Source organism: Triturus cristatus, chromosome 10 (assembly GCF_964204655.1).
Source record: "Triturus cristatus chromosome 10, aTriCri1.1, whole genome shotgun sequence".
NCBI classification, from domain to species: Eukaryota; Metazoa; Chordata; class Amphibia; order Caudata; family Salamandridae; genus Triturus; species Triturus cristatus.
In genome coordinates, this window is record NC_140593.1 from 1140034534 (window position 1) to 1140056610 (window position 22077).

The 22077-nt window shown below is 43.6% G+C and overlaps 1 protein-coding gene across 1 annotated transcript in view; it reads left to right on the top strand.

Annotated features, from left to right (window-relative positions):
- The window catches only part of CACNG3 (calcium voltage-gated channel auxiliary subunit gamma 3), a 245593-nt gene that overhangs the window by 213413 nt on the left and 10103 nt on the right, over window positions 1–22077 (top strand). Inside the window, exons 3-4 of the mRNA XM_085629466.1 lie at window positions 12434–12517; window positions 18739–18879. Coding sequence (XP_085485592.1) covers window positions 12434–12517; window positions 18739–18879 — 225 coding nt within the window. The remainder of the gene's footprint in view (window positions 1–12433; window positions 12518–18738; window positions 18880–22077) is intronic.

Consider the following 22077-nt stretch of genomic DNA (forward strand, 5'->3'; position numbering starts at 1 on the left):
TGATGACACCACAATGAAGGCTTCTCCTCTGGAGAATACAGAACAACAATCCCCTCTCTTCACTGGTGGTTCCTCCTTTCTCCAGGCAGTTTACGTCTCTTCTTGCATGGGTCTTGCCCAGGTTGTCACATGGTGAGGAAGCCACGTGATCAAAGATCCTGGATCTGGAGATCAAGTAATTTCCACCTCCCGCAGTTCGGATACAATCAACATCCTATCAAAATACTCCACCCCCCACTGTTTGGATCCTGTCACCATCCTATCAAAATACTGACACAGGATTTGAGGGACCAATGAGACTGAGTTATGGTCCATACATGATACAGCTGTTCCATGTGTCTCATCTGGTATGGGAGACAGATTAACACAGGGAATGTGTAAATCACTACAGCCCAATCAAATGGCTGGTTTACCACTCTGATGGAATGTCAACATGGACAATGTTCAATCAAGAGCACTGCAAGTGTTGTCAAGCTGGAAAAAGCGATTTTGTATTTTAATTTTTATGAATGTCCATTGCTGTCTACACATTGATAAGTTTCTGGTTTTCTTTTTGGTGTTGCTGTTTTATTGGCCATTGAGCGACATTATAAGTAAGCTGCATCAATTTCCAGTTATCTGAAGGAAAAACCTCAATAAAAATACTGACTCTCTTATCTCTGTTTCCACTCAGAATTTATCTGAGTTTTGCAGACAGCACTATGAATTTCCATGACCAATTTCTGTGAAACAAGAACAGAGGTTCTTGGTCTTTTGTCAGTGTCAGTACAGGTATTACAAATCAATGGACACCTGGGATTTACATACTGTTGAAAAATAGAAAACCAGCAATGCCTTTCCAAATATATATATAATCTTTATTTTAAAGTTTGATGGGGGTCCTTTGGGGCTCCCCAACCAAGGCATAGGGATCAGGATGTGCCCATCCTAGCCTCTTATGTGGCTTTTAGATTTTTTTCAGGACAGCTACTGTGCTGTGCTCTGCATCCTGCAATGGGAACTGCAAAAGAAAATGTTCTCTTGTAGTCAGACAATCAGAGCCTTTGGGTACACAAACCTGGTTTATATTCTGCAAGCCCCAAAATGGACCGGGGTAAAAAAGTTCTCTTGTTCATATATATATTTTTAATTTGGGTCGATGAACAGTTCTTAAAACTGGGTTTGGGGACAGTTCACTTAGAAACGGTTTCAACACTTTCATGGTCATCCAACAATTTTTTAAACACCAATTTCTCAAAAAAATGCTGAAGACATTTACAACAAAGACATGTTTTTTGCTAAGTTCTAGGTTCATGCCAGGTGTAGTGTTATTCTGCCCACTGGAGCCCACAAATGCGCTCTCTCTCTATATAGATATATATATATATAACTATACACATATATATTCACTGAAAAGAATTATGGTTAAAGTGATGTTATAGTTAGGTGAAAATGTCAGTTGAAACATAATATTTTAGAATAAAAAAAGACTGAAATTTACCAGTTATAGTTATTTCAAGTAACTATAACTCATGCCGAGCCATGCACAATGTCATTGCCAATAATTTAATTTCAGATGTCCTATTGATGTTATCATTAATACAGTTGAATAAGTCATGCCATATGTGAGGTGATAAGCAGTGCATGGCAAGGGTGTGAATTATATAGTTATAGGTATTTATTATTTGAAATAACTCTAACTGGTGAATTGCAGTGTTTTTTTGTTTTTTTTTCAAAGTTACAGTTAAACTGACATTTTCACCAAGCTATAACTTTACTTTAACCTTTATTTTACCAGTGAATTTCGCCCATGCCAACATGGCATTTGCCACATGGCCTGGCCAGGCGGTCAGGCACTGTGCCCAACTCCCCTTAGGCTGGCAGCTCCCTGCCATGCATGGCCTTGCCCCGTGTGCAGTGAGGGGTTGACCGAAGGGTGGCAGAATCTTCACAGTCAGACAGCCCCGGCAGAGCGAGATGTGGCATCACCACACGGCCAACTGCCCTCATGTGGCCTACCCACCACAGACATATATGCCCCCTCTCCCCTTTTTTGAAGGTTTCTGATCTTGTGGGACTCTCACTGGAGTCAGCGTGGCCCCTGCGCTCCTGTGGAACTGCCATGGGAGCAAGGGTGTCCCCCGCGGCTCCCGCGTTAGTCCCGCAGGATCGTTGTAACCCCCATTTTCTGTATCTGGCCCTGGGGTGGTGGTCCCAGTGGGACCCCACACAAAGTACAGAGGATCAAAGTACCTCTACCTGGCCCCCTTATACCATATGTCTTTTTTTTTTTTTACTTTCTGGACATGAGGACTAGGTGCACATGTCCTGAAATGGCAGGATCAACATTTCTCCTCATTTTGCGGCCAGCTAATCAGAGCAGGTGGTACTGCGGACTCCATGGAGCCTCTTGCTCCCTCAGGAGTGAGCCAGCTGATGGGGGGAAAAAAGACCCTCAGCCAATCCGATCCCTCGAGTATCCCATATCCCACCTGTTTAGATATACATACATTTTGAACCCTAATTTCTCAAAAAATACCAAACAAATTTACAGTAAGCAACAAAACCCACCCTTTTTTGGGTAAAGTTCAAGCTTTTGCCAAATTTGGTGTAATTCCGTTCAGCCATTTGGGCTGTAGCGCTGCTCAGAAATGGGAATTTCATGGTGGCATTTTGGGACCCTCTTTTTTTTCTCGATGTGACGTATCTCTCAGGAGCTGAGGTGGATGACCTTTTTTGGGAAACTTTCCTTAGGATTCATCAAACAGCACCGAAGTTATTAGCAAACCAAAACACAGTCTTCCTATGGTAACTAGGTCCTAACTTTAACTACAAAGTTGTGACCGCCATTGTGGAATAAATATATATAAAAGGTGGTTGGGCGCAATTAGCGGGTTGGGTGCGGGCCTGGCTGCAATCAACATTTTATTTTACACTAAAAAAACACATAGAAATGTATTGAAGAAAACAAAGGTTAAAGGGATGTTATAGTTAAGTGAAATTGTGAGCTACCCATACCGTACATACTGTGTACGAGTTATAGTTAAATGAGATAACTATGACTGGTGAATTTCATTTTTTCTTTTTGACGACCATATGTTTTAACTGAAATTTTCACCTAGCTATAACGCCCCTGATTGTTTCTGTGTCTTTTTCTGTCTTACTATGATTTGTAGAGGCAAGTTCTTCCCGGCAAGGCATGGGTTAACATCCCTCTGTAAAGCCAATGTTTATTCAACACTCCCCTCTGAAAAGAAACCCCTGAGAAGGGAGCACAAAGCAATGCTTCATTTATTGTGTGTGTGTTAAATTTCTAAAACGCATCAATGTCTACACAGCAGGGTGGCTTCCATCACAACATGCAAACACCCCTTCCAATAATGAGCCTCTTAGTTGAATGCTAGGCTGGCACACGCTGAAGTAGGTGAGGGGAGGTAGCTGAAAGAGATGCTAATGCAGGCACCGCTGGGATCCCTACAGAAGGTTGCCGTGGTTTGCATAAAATCAGTTACATGTAAAACCAGCACCCTTGTAAGGGCTGGGACAGCATCGGTTACATGCTAGACTCACCTCTGTACCCATCACAGGTCATATTTAACTATGAAGAGCATTAAAGGGATAGATGCCAGTGCTTAATTTGTAAAAATTGTAAGTTCCAGGGCCCAAGTCATTTAACACAGGCCCACTGCAGCTGACACAACCCAAACGTCACTTAAAACTTCAGGTTTAAGGCTGAGTGCTATCATTATTTTTAGATATATTAAAAAGTTAAATGCACCCCTAATGAAGTTTCCTTAAAAATGCACACACAGCGCCACCAGGTGGTGTATTCTCAAAACGATTTGCTGGTGTTTACGAATAAGTGCCTGTGTCGAGCGCCTGAAAACACCAGCACAAATTAAGCACTGGTAGACGCAGTCATACAAGCCTCTCAAAGCCCCTTAGGGCTGAGGCAGCTTTAGTCGCGAGTTTAGCTGGTTTCTGACAGTCTGATAGGGCTGGGTCAAGGTCATTTGCAAGTAGGGTTTTTGAGTTGGGTCCTCTGGGGATCAAAGCAGCTCCTGGCTTCATTCTGTGCCAGGACAGATGCCTGAGTTCGGTGACTGCCTATTGGCTCGTTGGATGATGGTTTTTATGTTGATCACCTTTTGCATCATCAATATTGATGCATCACTTACAAGGTTAGCACGTGACTCCTTGTCACCAATGATGCAGTCAAGGATGGCTTGTCCGTTGGAGCGGAGGAGCATCACCCCATTAAAAATCCCCCCAAAGCTGCAGAGATGAAAGATAAGGGGTAATTTATTACCATTTTATTTTTCATTCCCCGAAGCCGACCAGAGCGTCAGGACGGGGGTCGTGCCGCTGCTGAGGGACAGCAGCAGGGAGGAGGGTGGGCTGTCTATGCACTGTTTAAAGTATGCATGTCTTTTTGGCCAGCTTTCTTGCGACAGCTAGCCACATTTGTGCACTTTAAACATCTCTAACCCAGCTGTCAGTGAGTGCAGGCATCCAGAGCGCTGTGGAGATCCGAGTGAGGCCGCTCCCTCCAATCAGGGCCCTGCTCTCAAGTTGCATGAGAGTAGCGCCAGGAGTGGTCAAGGGAGGTGCAGCAACCAGTTCCTGTAAGAAGAGGCCCGGAGTGGAGGGCGTCATGTTCATCCTCAAGTATGTGTTTTTTATATTATTTTCGCACCTGTGCTGCCTCCCCCTTCCCATAGATGCCAGCCGCCACTGGATGCAGTGCTCCAGTCCAGGGCTTGCCCTTTCCAAAACACTGCTGACAAGAGTGCTAGTCAAACAGAAGTGAGCTAGGACTACATCTCCCAGAATGCATGAGGTTGTTAAATGAAACCATGGACCGGAATGCTGTACTGGGTCCTGGCTATGTTGGCGACCTGAATCAATTAGTAAACAAAACAAAACACGCACGATCCCTTTGAAAAGATTCACGAGAGGTGCGCTGTAACACACACTATTTAAAACAGATTGTTGTGGTAATTAAAAGGAGCAAGGAAGCATGAAACAGTATTACTGCCCAGCCCAGCTCAGGGGATGTGCCATCCACGGACTATAAAGCAGCCTAAAATAACAACATCACATCACATTCCCTCCCCCTCTGCTGCTGCCTTATGTTCCTTCCAGGGATGATTTAAACTGTCCACGCCTCTGAGTGTTGTTTGATGCTTCCCACGAGGACAGGCCCATTAATCTCTGTTTTTACATGGATACTTTGAAAGCCGAGATTCATCAAGAGCATTTTTCAACTTTTGAACAACTTGTGATGGAACCGCATTTGCATTTTGCTGACAGGGGCAGATATCTGTCAAATGATGGATTCGGTGGCAGGTGTGTATTTCAGCAGCAAATGATGCGGGAAGGATGACAGACTACCCAAGGCTTTGAGGAGAACTTGCAATGCATGCTTTGGTGGGAGGAGATGCAGAGGAAAGGGTTTGGAGAAAGGTAGCAGTAGGGAGTGTAAAAAAACACACCTGGCAGGCTGAAGCGGGAGAATGGAAAGATAAGGCGAATGCGTTTTTATTGCCAAACTCCCTCAACAGGCTGGTCAAGGCAATCACCCCAAGGCAAACCAAAGATTTGTTAAAAGAATCCTTTAGTCATTCTTTGCAGGATCTGGCCAATCTCAGGATTTCATTTCAGGCAGAGTTGGGTTGGAAGGAAGGGTGTGGGGTACCAGGAAACATCCATTAGAACGCAGTCATTACAACGACCTACCTTTACAACGCAACTGTTTCAACGCAACTGCCTTTACATCGCATGTCATTACAATGCATGCCATTACAACGCCTGTCACTACAACGCATGCCATTACAACGCATACCATTACAACGCATGCCATTACAGTGCATTATAAGGTAAGTAATGGAGATTTTTTTAGTATTAGGGTGGGGGTTTTGGGGTACATGGGAATAGTAATTTTTAACCCTACACTATCCAACACTTTCCCTACTGTTGCACTAACTGGAGTGGGAATAGTAATTTTTACCCCTACACTATCAAACTCTTACCCTACTGTTGACCTAAAAGTATTATGCGTTGTAATGGTATGCGTTGTAATGGAATGCGTTGTAATAGTAGTTTTTAAAAATGCGTTGTAATGGCATGCATTGTAAAATCATGTAATGTAATGGTAGTTGCGATGTAAAGACTGCGTTGTAAATGCACGCGCTGTAATTGCATGCATTGTAACGTCATATATTCTGGGGCACCAAATATCAACCAGCAGTTACCCAGTAAAGTAACTAAGCGGACTATGGTAATACGAAACTCCATGAAGGACCTGCCGAGCTGCTCAAAGCTGCCGTCTCAGTGAGTATCACAAACGGTGTCTATCTCTCACGCCTCGTCATCCACCACACAGCTAAGCGCTGTGTCTCATAACACGAAAACTGCACCTCTGCGGTCATCACACACGACATGGAAACAATTCCCACATAAGATCATAACAAAGACATGGAAGCAAGCGCTTCAGCACCCTGCATAAGGGCAAAAAGCGCTACATAAGTGATGCAATACAATACAACACAATTAAAAGAATTAGGAATGTGTGCTCCAAACTAAAGGAAAATCATATTAGCTACTAACCACAAAATAGAGAAGAAAATCATAAAGAGAAGCAGAGAAAATCAACATGAAACCCAAGCAAGTGATGGTCTCGGAGGTGAGCCTTCCAGTCAGGTTCTTAGATATTACCAGCAAAGACATCTCCCGCCCTTCTGCAGGGTCTTTAAGGACAGTCACCCAAGACAAGCACTTACAGATCTCAGAAGGAGGAAGATTGAACCCTCTCCTCTGTTCTTAACCCCTTCAGTGCCCATGACGAGATGGTCTCGTCATGGGCCGCGGTTGCGCTGTGCCCATGACGAGACCATCTCGTCATGAACTCCGCCCGCTAATAGAAAGCCCGGCACAGGGCGGGGAAAGGGCGGGGCACGCAAGAGGTTAAAAGTGCAACTGCAAAGATAAAACACAATTCTCTGGGTGAATCCTTTACCAAAACTGTGCATTGGGATCTGCAAGCCAAGAAGCACTGAACCTGGGTTTGTCAGTTTCCAAGGGCATGGTAATGCTGTTTGGAGCAACAACATACTGACTGTCCAAAGGCTCTATAGGAAGTTAATATTGTTTATTTTAATTGCAGATGGTGCAGAGCATGCTTATCAGAAGCTCTTAATGTGAATGCATGTGCTGGAAGGAACAGCTTTTTGAAAATGTATTTTTAAATCAAGGCAGAGTGTGTTGATGGCGGTCACCAGACTTCATTTTATTTTATGGCCATAGTGAATGATGGATACCAAGCGGAAGAGGCAAATCAGCAGCTACTGTTTATCCTGCACTTCTAAAGATATTATGAGGACTGGAGTTGGAGGGGTGGTATGTCACCCCAGTTCTCTTCTGATTGGTCCCACAGTAAATAAAGACATAACAAAGAGCTGGAGAAGCCACTTCTAACAGTGAGTTGCAGTGTTACCTAAAAGCAGCATTAGATCCTGTAATTCAAAGATCAAAAACGGAAATGTACTGCTTTTAAGAAATGTAGCAAGTGCCAGAGGATCATTGTCACCCAGTTGTATTTCTCCTCTCTGCAATACATGGGATGGAGATAAGTCCATGGGGCATAAACAGGGCAACTTCATCTCTTTTTGAAGAGCCTTTTCATTAAAAAACAAATCTCATCTTCAGAAAGTGGTTGTATAATCCTACTTCAGTAAATGTACGTTATGTTCTTTTTAAAATGTTTAGCTCTTTTTTATCTCTGTAATATATTTAACTGAAAGGTGACCCTCTGTGAAAGATATCATGTCTGTTTATTTGTTTAAACACCACCAAATCCCAGAATATCCTTCCTCTCCACCTTCGAACATCACCATCAATGACAGGAAGGGACTCTACATCTGTCTCTTTGACTGAGACCCGCAGCCCAGCGCCTGGATACCCTCACGGGTGATAAGCTGCGCTTTACAAGAACCAATTGATTGATTGATTGATATTTAGATAAATTAGTCAATTGTCAAAGCTTCTTCCACATGAGCAGTTAATTGTGTCTCACTTTTGAATGATTGCAACACATACCAGCCGATTTCCTCCGCTATTTCCACTGTTTTCCGTTTAGCCACTGTCCTTACTGGCAATTCATCTCAGCAGAAAGTCACTAAACATATATAAAAAAACGTGAAAGCACAATCATGTTAATATTTATCGTTGTGCGCGAAGAGAGATTTAGGTTGTCTGACGGGTAATATTCAACTGAACGTATCCATGACAGGTCCCAGATCAGCCTTCATAAAGCAGAGACATTCCTTTAAAAATCATTTCTAATTACTTGATTTGAGACCTAGTTTTCCAAATTTACATTGATGGACACCTTCCCCTAAAGTTCCCCCAAACAAATCCATAAACCTGAACTTAGCACAAATATTTCTGTATCCTGCAAAGGATCTGAAAGAATCAATTAATTTCAGGGAAGTCAGTGTGGCTGGTGGCTGGACAAGCAGAATCAACATGTCCTCATCAAAGTGGAGAAGCTTGCACACTTTGCCCCCAATTCTAATCCCTTGCTTATGCGCATGAGCTCTAATCGTGATGGGAATCAGCTCCTGAGTCGGTCAACCAATGTGAGAATGGTTAGCCCTGAATAATACCTACACTTACATTTCTCAAGTTTAAAAGATACAATGTGTGATCCACTGTATATCAGAGCAAGTGAATTGAGTGTTTTTTCAAATGTGTTCTCCGCAAGAAGACTAGGCCGAATCTCTAAGCTGCCAACTGATGATAAAGCCTGAACGACATCTAGAAGATGCTCAGCCATGGTCTATCTATGTCTTGGCGTGATAAATGTAGTATGATCTTCAGAAACTAAGACTTGATCCTGAACTCAACCTCATTGCCATAATGTTCATCAAAATCTTGATTTCTGATATTCGACTCAAACATTGAATCTTATCTTTTTCATTTTTTGTGGACTAATGAAAGTACTACTGCTTTACACTTTCTTTGAATACGTGCACAGTCAAAGAAGGAAGATCTTCCAATAACGTAGATTCAAAACTAATTTAAAAAGTTAACGTAATAACCTGAACATTTCCAGACGAGGGCATGGCCATATCCAAAGATTCTATTCAGTTGTTGTCTAACTGGGGAATGTCATGCTTTGCACCCCCATGTGCTAAACAATTGCTCTTGCATGTCATGAGAACCCAATGTCCATTTGTGTGTGCAACAACATAGTTCTGAGCCCAGCTTGTGATGACTACGAGCTTTGATTATCCGTGTTTGCAGCCAGCCCCCCAGAATCTATGCTACCTTACAGTCTGCCATTCTGAGTCCAAACAAAAATAGCCTGATTCCTCTCTCGTATTAATGTCAGAAAGAGGGGTGAGCTGGGTGAATTTAAAGAAGAACTTTGGAGGTTGGGAGTATGTATTAAAGCAAGAAAATGTGTGGTTTTATAGTGGCAACAGTATTACACACTAGACCAGGGGAACATGCATTTAGTGGGAAACTTGTGGAGTCATTAAAATGCTAAGCTTTGGGGAGGAATTTTAGAGTCTTACTAGATGACGTGCTATAAGACATAAGAACACTGGAAAGTTGACTGCTCCACTGAAGACATTGGACTGGCTCGGAGTTTATGATGGGTAGTAGAGGCCCTCTGCTCCAACACTTCAATGTTTGTCTTTCTACTTCTCCATTTTTAATTTAGAACATGCTACCCTCAGTTGGTCTAGTATCGTAATAGCCTGTAGGCTATCTTCACACAGCACAGGCCTATGACACAGGTTCGGGGCTTTTAACAAGTATTGTTGCCCAGAGTACCGGGCTATAATGCTATAATCGTGCATATAAATATTCATAGGCTACTGGAGAGGTTATGGATCATTGGATATGTCACTCTGGATGAGATACTTGCCAACACTAAAGTGAGCAGTCCTTCAAGGTGCTGGATGTGGTTGGTAGAGGTTCAGCTAAATGGAAGCGTATGGTCTGCAGAATTCTGTCCAGTAGATTGGGTAAGAACTGTAAGAATGATAGACTGAATGTAGTTTTACAGATGTGAGCTTTTAATGTATTTTGAATCCATGCACACCCTGGAGTAGGTAAAGCGAGGTCAAAGTTTGGACATAAGTAGCATTTCACTTGGGTGGGAGGAGATCAAAAGAAAGTTAAGAAGAAAAGGGTGGTGTAGGCAGTGAGGAAAGAGTGGCAGTAGTGGGTGTGACACTTATGAGACACAATATGCACAAGTCAATGGTTGAAGAAAAAGATAGTGTTCGATTATCACTGTATGTGGTCTCAGGGGGTTGAGTGCCAGGCAACACCGTTGGCAGGATATTGTAAACAGCAAGCTGAAGTTACAGGAAGATGTGAGGATACCATGCTGCATATCTCTAGGAATTAGGTTGGAAGATCAGACTTTTTGGAATAGAGTGTCGTTGAATGTGATGATAAAGATGTAATGCAACAGTGTCCAGCGGTTTTGGAAGGTGACATTGGTACCCACATAGCGGGCCAAGTCCATCAATCGTAAGCAGGATAGGGTTCCAATTACAGTGAGGGATGACTGATACTGATGATGTAGAGCAAATTGTGTGAAGATGATATACTTGAGTATAGTTACTAAATGGATTGCACTGGATGTCAGGGCCCAAAAATGAGATGGAAGTTGCTTACCAAGCAAACATAGTTGGCATGCTTGGTGGGGTAAGGGTGTTTTTGCAAGTAGGTTTGTGCTCCGCATAAAGTCAACGGATCTGCATACTTAGCTGAGCCACTTTGCAGCGCTTATAACCTTGGAAGGATGACAGTATTTCAAGATAATGCCTTTTGGCATAGCATCAAACATACCAAAGGTGATGGGAGGAATGCTGGTAAATGTCTCAAGCACAGGCAGCTGCTCTATGTAGCATTCAAACCCATCATTTTCACCTACTGCGCCGTGCTAGACAGAAGCCGACATTATGCACATTACTGACCCTGCTCCTCCCTCGGGTTAATCCGTCCTGACCCGCCAGGTGAAGTCCCCTCCAGAAGGGAACACGAGCAACTCCAGTCTGGATTTTGCCTATTTAGGCTTCCTCAGTGAGGTATAGCTTGGATCTTGTGACAGAATGAGCAAGGGATCCTTTGTCACTTGGGATGTAACATCAAACACAAAAAGGTGATGGGGTAATGCTTGCAAAAAGTCTGAACCACTCTCACTCGCCCTGAGTAGCATTCCCACCCATGGAACGGATTGCAGACCAGAGTAATTTTCAGTAGCTGAAATTAATTTAAGGTATCCACGCATCACTTAATTGTTTTCCTTTTGGCATAGCATAGCATCTCTCAACATAGAATGGACCACATGCTTAGCTACATGGATCACTGTGTGAATGTTGACATCAAAAATAAAACAGTATCTGAGACATCATTGCAACAGGTAGATAACAATAGCATTGTATAATCCAAAGAGTAATGGACAAGTGGAGCGTTTCAATCGCTCATTGAAGGAAAGTATTGCATTGCCAATAACGCTAGGGTTTCAATGGAGCAAGGTAGTGTGCAGCAGCTATGGGTGTATCATATTACAACTAGTTTGGTGAGTAGTGTAAGCCTGTTTATGAAATGTAACAAGACCAGATAAAGATGTGGATGTTCACAAAGGAAGCACAAGAGTGGTGTGAGCGCAAAGTGATTTAGGATCACACGTCTTGTGGTAAGGAAAGGAAATTTGAGGTAGGAAAAGTGATCAAGATAAGGGAGGCTTGATTTTGTGTAAATCTGAAGTCAAGATTCGGTGAACCAGTGAATGATAATTCAGTAGGTAGAAATGTTGTGTGAGCTAAGATTGGAAAGTGCTGGGCTTTTAGAAGAGTACCTATGTGCTGAGATTCAGTTGAACAAGATGAGGTGGTTGAAGGTCTCAGCGATGCTTGGTGAACTTCAGAAGCGTCGAAACATGTTGATCAGTCTCAGATTGTGCTGTAGGATGGTGCTGTGTTGGAATCTTGCAGTAAATGATGGTGGAAAGGTGGTGAAGAAGGCTGTGTAAGAAAGTGAGACTGGCAGGTGACTGATAGATTGGGATAGTGTGTAGAAGTAACCTGCTAACTACCACGAATGCACCATGTAACAAGTCCACGAGTTAAGTGTGATCTTCACTGGTCTGTTGTGTGATAGTGTGTGGCTTCTGTGTCTTTATCTATTTGTTGCTGTGCTGGGTTGGATTGTTGTTTGGGTGGAATGCTAAAAGGTTGGGGTCGTCGTGCTTCTCTATGACGGGTTGGAAAGGCTTGAGGAGGAGGTCGAAGGATCTTTGGCATGTAGTTGTATTCCTGTCGGTCACAAAAAACTTCAATAAAACATCTTTTATCATCCTCTTACAACAGGTCTACAGCCACTCATGTAATCCTAAACTTTAAAAACAAATCTATTTTCCCTCTTACAGGAAATTTCCGAGGAGTCTGCAAGAAAATTGATCATTTCCCAGAAGATGCGGATTATGAGCAGGACACTGCGGAATACTTACTACGTAAGAACTTCTTCTATCTTTCGTGTGTGCACAGGTGCCAGGTGTGCATTCAGGGTTGCACAGGCCCTGGAGTTCTTTGGTGAGAACTTCACACCTTAGGCAGCATGGTACACACTAATACAGGCTTGTGGTTCAGGAGAGCTGAACCTCAAGATACAAAGTTGTCACAGGATCGTGATTTATCAAGGGTAATCTCCGGATACACAGTTATATATTATTATTGTTTTGCAGTTTTTTAAGACAGCGCAAACTCGACTCGAAGGTACATGAGCCCCAGTTGCAATACACAAGGATACATTCATGTTTTTGGTAGGCACGGGGAGATTAAGTGATTTGTCCAGTATCACAGGACGTTGAGCCGACGCCAAGATTCAAACCTGGTTCCCCAGCTCTGAAGTCAGCAGCTCTGACCGTTATGCCACATACTGACTCAGGATTTAGGTAGCACATCTATCGCGCATGGTACATAGCTATAACAGGCTGAGGATTGAGACAGCAGAGCGACCTCTCACTTTATACCGCCTTCAGGAATAGCTACCCCTCAGATGTCACTCACTGTGCAGTTGCAGGCCTTAGACAGCAGGGCCTTCTCTCATGTTATACTAATGCACACGAATATTACAGAAACCAGCCTTAGAAAAGCAGAGCTACCCCTCCTGTTACTCGGCTACTAAAGGCTGTGTGGCCTTTGACAGCAGAGCTATTATTGCACAAGTAGCATAGATTTTACTGAGTCATGTTCTAGGCAGTGGAACCTGTCCTTGGAGTACTCATGCCTTCCAGGCTCAGGCCTCAGCAGCACATCTAATCCCAAAGTGGCACACTTACAACTGGCCCAGGCCCCCTACAGGTAAAGCACCTCTTACATTTGTGAGCCTTGGCGACGAAAGCCGCTACTCAGGGTACAAGGCACACAGAGCCATCACCCAGGGTTCAGATGGGGGGGGGGGGGAGCAGGTTTATTTTCCATTGGTAATCTGTCCCTCCTCATTTACAGTTTACAGGCTCGAGTCACAGACAACGACAAACCTGCCCCACAAGTTAGATAGCTACTACAGTGAAAACACAGCTTGGGCACCACAGCTATTAGGAACAAAGGCTCAGACGTCCTTGCGTTGTACAGAGGGCACAGGGTCATGTGTTAGACAGCATAGCTATCCCTCAGATTACACAGCAATTACAGGTTGATGCCGTACGTAAACCGAGCAAACCCCAAAGTAGCCATATATAAAAGTGTCTGGTTTTGTACAGCAGAGCTATTTCCCACTTTACCCAGCTTCCCCATGCTCAGGCCTCGGAGAGCCAGACAGGTCTTATTCTGCCCGTCCACAGACGGGTGAGCTATCCCACGGGTGCACGGCCAGGACAAGATTAGGGCCCAGACAGCAGCGCTATCCCTCCGGTTACAATACATGCCAACAACTGGAAAGTGGTTGATTAAAAAAAAAAATAATGGGGGGAGTGCATTTCCCCCATTGATATACATTGAACAGAGGCAATTTTAGGTTTAAGCAGGTAAAAAAAAAATAGTCTTTAATCTACACAAATGGTGAGTCTTCCGCCTAAATCGGGTCTGTTGGCATGCATGGTTACACGAATCACACAGTAGTATGTTCAGACAGCAGAGATGCTTCATTGGTTTCAAAGAGTTTGCATGTTCAGGATTCAGGGCATCACATTACCTTTCTTTCACAAGGTCGTGGTTGAGACAGCAGAGCTGTCCCTCAGGTGCACAGCTATTACAAGATGAGGGCCCGGACAGTAGAACTCTCCCTCAGGTCACAGGGTCAGACAGCCTCGTGTTTTACACAGCAGAGCTACTTTATTGATTTCAGTGAGTTTACATGCTCAGGAGACGGACCATGACATTACCTTTCCTTCACAGGGCCATGCTTTAGACAGCAGAACTATCCCCAGGGGTTCCACAGGTTCCACGTGCACGTGCTTTACACAGCAACGACGTCTCTCTGGATAAACTGATTTTACACGTTTAGCTCCTAAGCTATTCTCGCAGCGCTACAAACATCAGTCTCTTTCACACTGACAAGGGATGTGTGTTTTCATTTCACACACACCTTACACCCAAGCCAGAACTTACCATATTGGCCGTGAGCGTTCAAGATACCTCCTCGGGGCCCTCACTGTCCAGTGACCCTCAAAGGACTCTTAAGACCCCCGGGGAGAGAGACTTGCAGAGAAGGCACTCTGTCACACTCTCACTCATGAGACATGCTGAAGAGATATTGGGAAATCGAAGATACAGCCAGTCAAGAGAAGCCGATTGTCTAAAGGCGTACGTGCTTGGAAGCTGCAGAGCCGGTATGAGGAGCTAAATAAAAATCTCAAAGCAAAAAAAAAGATTTTTAAATCGAAAACACTGCCAATCCAGCCACTCTGCCCAGCTGTGCTGATCTGGCGCCACCCGAGAAGATTAAAAAGAGATGGGTGCAAAGCTGGGGTTTATCTCAGGCACTAGTGACTGCCCTGTCTGTGGTTCCACCTGACACAGCTTGAGAAATGCAAAAATGATGGATGGGAGCAAAGCTTGGATTCATCTCAGCTACTGGTGAGGGGACCACTGTGGGCCGGATTCCAGACCCTTGTGTTATTAGGACAGTCACAGCCCTAGTCCATAAGGGATAACATAGCCAAACTGCTAGTCCATATCACCATCAGGTCTGCCTCAATCTAGTGTGCCTCATGGTTGAGGTACAGATGGAGTCCTACCAGCCACGTCTGAGCATACCCATCACACGTAGGGAGACTCACTGCGAAGAACCAATAGTAGTGGGTGGAAACAGCCACCAGTAAGTACTCTGGACCACAATCAGTCCATCACTTTCTTGCTCACTCTGTCTTTACAGGCAGAAACCAACCATATACAAATCAGCCTTGGTCCCAAACTCCATGGTTCAACCTAGCCGAAACGCGTTGACCACATCCTCTCTCTATGGAAACATAAGCACCTCAGCTGTATTTCAGCCTCGAAGGGCAGCATCAGTGAGGTGCAGTTTCAGTCCTACTGCACAGCCGCCTATGCAACCTACGTCTAGACCCACTCACACAACTTAAGAGTCAAGGAAAATGGAATGGATAGAATGATTGACTTAATCTTAGCCAATAGTGATCACTCTGGGATGCATCCCAGTCCATTGTTTTTTGCTCACTTTGCCACTAGAGACAGGGATGTTCTTAGGTGCACTGCCGCTGACTCGTGCATTGGTGTTATCCCCACTATCTACAATGGGGGTGGCAAACATGTAGTCTGGTGGGTGTGACAGGCATAGGCTTATGAAATCTATGGAGGCTTCACAGCTCCCTACCAGGTTGGGTAGAATTTCTACTACGTGGGGAAGAAGGTGGTGTTTCCCTCGTCTTACTTCAACAGACAAAAAAGTTTTTGCCACCCGCTAGTGCTTTGTGTGGGTGTAAGTTCTGCAAGGTGTACCTTGAGCTGAACTCTTAGGCGTATGTAGAGACAACAGACAGGAAGTAGAACAGAGGTGGAGGAGACGAGTCTTTCCTATCACTTCCTTATGTACCTCCTATTGTGTGCATGTGCTGCGGCTCAGAAGTGGTTTGTCTCTTCCTAGACTCCAGGGTCTATTCTAACATGCCTACGGGCACCTTTGTTTTTTAGAAATAGAGGGCAACCCAGTAACTCAGGGACCTGGGCTGGACAATTATTAATTAGCAACATGCTGATCCTTTGGTAGTGCCTTTGATGAAAAGATGGCCGCTGTCCATGCAGAGCGCCTGGCACTGCCTATGATGAAAGGCATCTGGCTGCACATGAAGGCTCTCCTGTAATGCCCACGATGGATAGCTGGCACCTTGATATGCCCAGCACCAGACAGAGCCCATGATGGAAGAGCTGCCCGTTGCTGCCGCTCTTGAAATACTTTTTGAACAATCTGATCATGTAGGTGCACGTTTACTGCCATCAGTACTGGTCGCGACCTGTATCGCCGGCCCCCAGTGTGATCGCAGCATCAATGATGCCTCATAGAGCATGCTCAACGTGGTGGCACTGGCTGGAAGTGTGTGAGGTTTCTTTGAGCTTGTATCCATACCAGGGACACCTATGGCCCCTCCAGGGTGCCAGGTGGTCCAAGAAAGCTCAGCCCACGCGAGCCAGGGAGCAGGGAGTGGCGGTCCCAGCTGAGGTTCATCTCAGACGTATCACGTCACCAGGAGTCAGAGGGTACTCTGGATGAGTGGGAGATCTGTGCAGCCAATCCGCCTGCCCAAACTCGCTCATCTGCCTGCAAGTGATGATGTCGGTGATATTGACTCTTCTCCTAATAACATGGGGGTCTCACAGTCCATTGAAGAGTAGAAATAATTGTTGCAGGAGGTACAGCTACCTCCCCCGCACCCAGACCCCCATGATGAATCACCAACAAAGAAAACAAGCGCACTTGCCTCCATATTGTTTCTCCTCCCATGTAGAGCATGAAGGCTGGCAGCAGGAATGGGTGGCATCAGATCCATCACCCAAGGTGGCAAGAGCAGGGTGAGGACCCGGAACTAAGGTTTATGCGAATCCAAGAATACTTAATTCGCATTCGAAAGACTCCCAAGCCAGAATGAATGGTGATGTACATCAAGTAAAATTTTTATCTAAGGGGTCCACCCCTCACCAAAAAATTGCAAAACTCACCTCAGGTGAATGGATGCTTTTTGAGAAGGATCTTCTAGGACCAGACATTGCCTCAGCGCCACTTGTATCTCAAGGATTATGAAGCACGCTCATGTTGAATCATCAAGCCAAATGTCACGATAAAAAGTACCCACCAGGGAGAATTGATGCAAGCCGAAGATCAGAGAGCTCTTGTGGACTGCAGGTACTCTCCCAGTCGCGTGAGCACCAGGAGAGAGAAGGTGAAGACAGTGATGGGCAGGCAGATAACGTGGCGCTGGCGTCCATCACATCACAACCAGTGGTAGGCATCTGTCATCCACCTGACTCATCCTTGTAGGTGGTGACATCAGAGATGGTTGCAGGTGGGGCTAGGAGGCAGAGACTCACACTGGGAGCAACAGAGACTTTTAAGAGCACATCACAATGCAGTGTATTTACATATACAGTTTTTTTTTTTTTTAAAGCGCTGCGTGTCCTCTTTTGGTCACTTCAGAGTGCTAGGAGTGTAATATTCAGGGCGGAACAGGGTCAGAGGGCAATGGACCAGCACGTAGATGGTCAGATTGCACATAGATCAACAGACACTAGGCATGTTGACAAGATGCGTAGAATGAAATCATTCATGGGTCACACACTGTGCTACCAGCAGGGCTCAGGCACCCCCAGAACATCTAACTTTTCATCACAAGCAAACCTTTTTTATACAGTGCTTGAGAAGGGAACCCCACAAGCCTCTATGCCAATGGCAACATCCTATCTGGATGCCAATCCAGCTCTTTATGGAGACAGGCACCAAAATAATATATTAACCCACCTTGCTTACATGCATCATGATCACACACAGACACACTCACAATGCACAATCAACATGCATGTCCACCTTAAATGTGTGCCAAACATCCACTACATATATTCACTACCTACTCCTACCATGTACGCCACACACCCTACAGATGTATATGAGGCTTGTAATAAAACTGAGAGTGAAGCTGATAAGATGTTCTACTATGTACTTTTGCAAGCTTTATTCTCAAGGACTGTTATATGTTATTCCACCATGTGCTTTTTACTCATTTGCATGCTACCTGATCCATCATTCCCATGTGTGTACTTACACACTTTTTTTGCAGTGGCTGTGATAAGCCATTTCACTATATGTATTTACATACTGCATTTGCAGGGGATGAGATGAATAATTTCACTATGTGTATGTGCACGTCATTTGCATGTGCTAGAGTAAGTAATTTCACTACATTTATTTCCATGCTTCTTTCATTAGGAGCTACAACAAGTAATTTCACTGAGTGTTTTTCCACACTTCTTTTGCTAGGACCTTGATACATAATTTCACTAAGTGTATTTCCACACTTTTTACAGTGGCTATTTTAGGTCATTTTGCTATGTGTTTTATACACTTAATTTGCATGGGCTTTGATAATCCATTTCAATACCAGCATTTCCACACTTCTTCAATTCAGGATACAATAAGTCATTTCACTATGTGTATTTCCACACTTTTTTTGCTTGGGCTTTTATAAGTAATGTCACTATTTATCTTTCCACATTTCATCTGCAGGAGCTGTGAGGTCCTCCAGCATTTTCCCAATCCTGAGCGTGGGGCTCCTCTTCTTTGGTGGACTTTGTGTTGCTGCCAGTGAGTTCTACAAGAGCCGACACAACGTCATCCTAAGCGCTGGGATTTTCTTTGTGTCCGCGGGTGAGTTCACACTGCCTACCTCAAGGCACTTTTCTTGATGCCTGGGATTGGCATGCAGCAGTGTTCAATGGCATTCATCTCGTGAGGACAATGTGGAGAAAGCCCTCATCCGAGACAGCAGTAGGCAACTCAAACCATTCACTGCAGACAAACAGTGTGTACCGCAAGGTTTGTGAATGGCCAAGTAGGAACCACAGTAGCAAGTATAATACAGGGAGAGAAAAAGACAAGAGTGCTGGGCTGTAGCTAGACTGAAAATCAGCTTGAAAACAGAATTTGACTGCCAGCCATATGCAAATATGTATTAGTATTACCTCTCTGTTCCGATGTGAGTCTTCTTGGTTGACGGTAGCAGTCACAGCGCGGAGATATCCCTGCTGGGGTGATTCGGGCACTTCATAAGCTAATAAATATCAAATATTTATTTAGCCCAAACAGCTGAAAATCAATGAAGTGATAAAGAGTACACATTTATGTAGTTACGGAGAGGTTGTGGGGTTTGGATTAGCCGTGCCGGAGAACAATAAAAAAAGAGGGGACTTGTGAGTGTTTGCACCAATGTGAGGCTGTTGATGTGTCCAGCAAGGTGAGTGACTGCAGTCGTAAGTCACAATATCATGGTTGAATATAGACCTGCAGAAATAACGTAACGTAACTACTATCATCGAGGTAAGTCATGCATTTACTATTCTTAACTCGACCGTGACAATATTTTGGGAATTGTATTACGGTCCCGATTTCGCTTTGTGTCGACGTTTTGCCCCCAATGTTGTGGTATAACCCCAGATCGAGCTCGTATCTAGAGCCGATTTCTTGGATCTGATGCACACTGCTGAGAAGTTATGGGGTGAGGAGTCGCCATGGGATTCAGGTCCGATGACTGGCATGGGATTGACCTAGCACATCCCATAAGGCTGCAAGTTGGGCCAAACATTGCACACAGATGTCTATAGCATGACTGTAATGGATGGTGAGCATATGCATAACTTCATGGCCAGCTGCGGCTTCGACTTTAGGGCATGTATATGACATCTGGTCTCATATATGTAGCTAGTAGGATCACTTTGTGTTTAGGGACACTTATTGTGTAAAAAATATAATCTTCAAAAATATTGAGTTTACATACTTTGTATGCAAACTACTAAAATATTGGGTCATCATTATTGTGGAACAAAATATTGACCAAATAAGGTTTAGTATATCGAAAAAAAGTAAAAACAATAAAAAATAAACAATACTAAGAAAGGTGTTGGTCTTCAAAGGAGTCACATTTACTATTCTAGCTACTCTTTAAGCAAAAGTAGGGAAAGAGCCCGACTTTGTAAGGGTCAGATTTACTATTCCCACTCCAATCTAAGCAACAGTAGGTAAAGTGTTGGACTATGGAGGGGTCAGCTTTGCCATACTCACTCCAATCTACACAATAGAGGGGAAAATCTTGAAGTTTGTAGGGGCTTCATTTACTATTCCTGCTGCAATCTATTCAACATTAGGGACAGCACTGGACTTTGGAGGGGTTAAGTGTACTATTCCGACAGTAACGTAAGCACAGCAGTGAAGTGTTGGACGAATTAACAATTAATTAGAATACAACAAGTAATTGAAACAACAGTTAATCATTTAAATGATTCACTTTATTAATTACACATTAAATATTTAATAAACATAAAATTAACAAAATAATTTATAAAAGCAATCATTTTAGTTAAATAACTTCCTGCACTAGACTCCTACAAGTTTGCCACTAAATTATAAATAAATAATTAAGCTATAGAAAATTAAATTACAAATTGCAAATAAAAAAACACAGGTAAATGAGTAAAATAACAATCAATTGCATAATGTATATGATTAATTAAAATTGCATTTTTAATTAACTCAATAAAGAATTTACAATGAAAACAACTATTTGCAATTTAAATAACTTCCCACCATATTCCCCTATAAACCCAACAGCCTGGTATTAAACTGTAAATTACTAAATAAATGTAAAACATTTTAAAATTACATATTAAATCTTACAAAGCATACTAAAAAACAATTACTATAATAATATTATTACCTAAAATAATATAGCAACTAATATGTATTAGATTAATTACAGAAAATATTTAATAGAACTATACTAAAGTACACAATATTATATACAATATTTAAAAACAAAACATCATTATATACATAAAAACGATATTCTTACCTTGTATAATCTGTCCCTTGATGTTTTTGACTGAATATCTTTGACACAATATTGTTTCACTGTGATATTTTTCATCAATATTATGGTCATTCAGCATGAGGACAGATAGAACCTTTGAGACTCAAGTAAATAACCAATCGCTGAATGATGCAGTTTGCATTGGCAGAACTTGGTTTGACTGGCAGTGCATGCAGGAGGCTGATTGGTTGGGTGCCTATGGGGCCATGATATGGCCCTGAAGTATGAATGATATAGAAAAATAATGTCAGCAAAAAAAATAACAATGAGTCAACGAAAATAGAAAAAGGTCATCACAGGGTGGGCACTCTAGGACTGTCTTCAGCACTACCGTTTTGTGAGCAGATCTGAGAATCCTGACTTCCTCTGGGGGTCCAAGACAGGGCTCTTTTAGAGAGAATGGACTGAAGCCTTTAGACGGTAGGCCAGGATGGGCCAGCAGTAAATAGACTCAGGACGGCAAAGGGTAGTTTCACTTGATGGTCGGGGTCTCTTGACCCTCTCTGGGACTCTCAGCAAGAGAGAGGAAGAGTAACCTTATGGAGACTGCATCCCGCCAATTTGTTTGAGACAGTAATTGGTCTGGTTGAGACATAGAGGATCGTCATGGTAGGACCACGGTAGGGCCACTAACCCATGTGGGTGAGGCAGGGAGACGATGAGACCTTGTTCATGTTGCAGAGTGCACGACCTCCCTATAAGTTGCTCACAGCTCGGAAAGGATCAACTGGGGTGATTACAACAGGGACTTGAGGCTTAGCTGCACCCTCTCATGGCACCTATCATTGCTAAGCTGCAGTATCGAGCACATCCCAAGAAGGGCGAGTGAGCCCCATAGGTACAGTTATGAGGGTCGAGGTACCGCATTACCAAGGAAACGGATGAAAGGATCAACCTTCTCATTGTGGAGGCAGGTGGGCACCAAAGAAAGGATGAGAGAAGGAGGTATGATTCCCACTGTATGTTTTTGGTTAGCCCGGCTA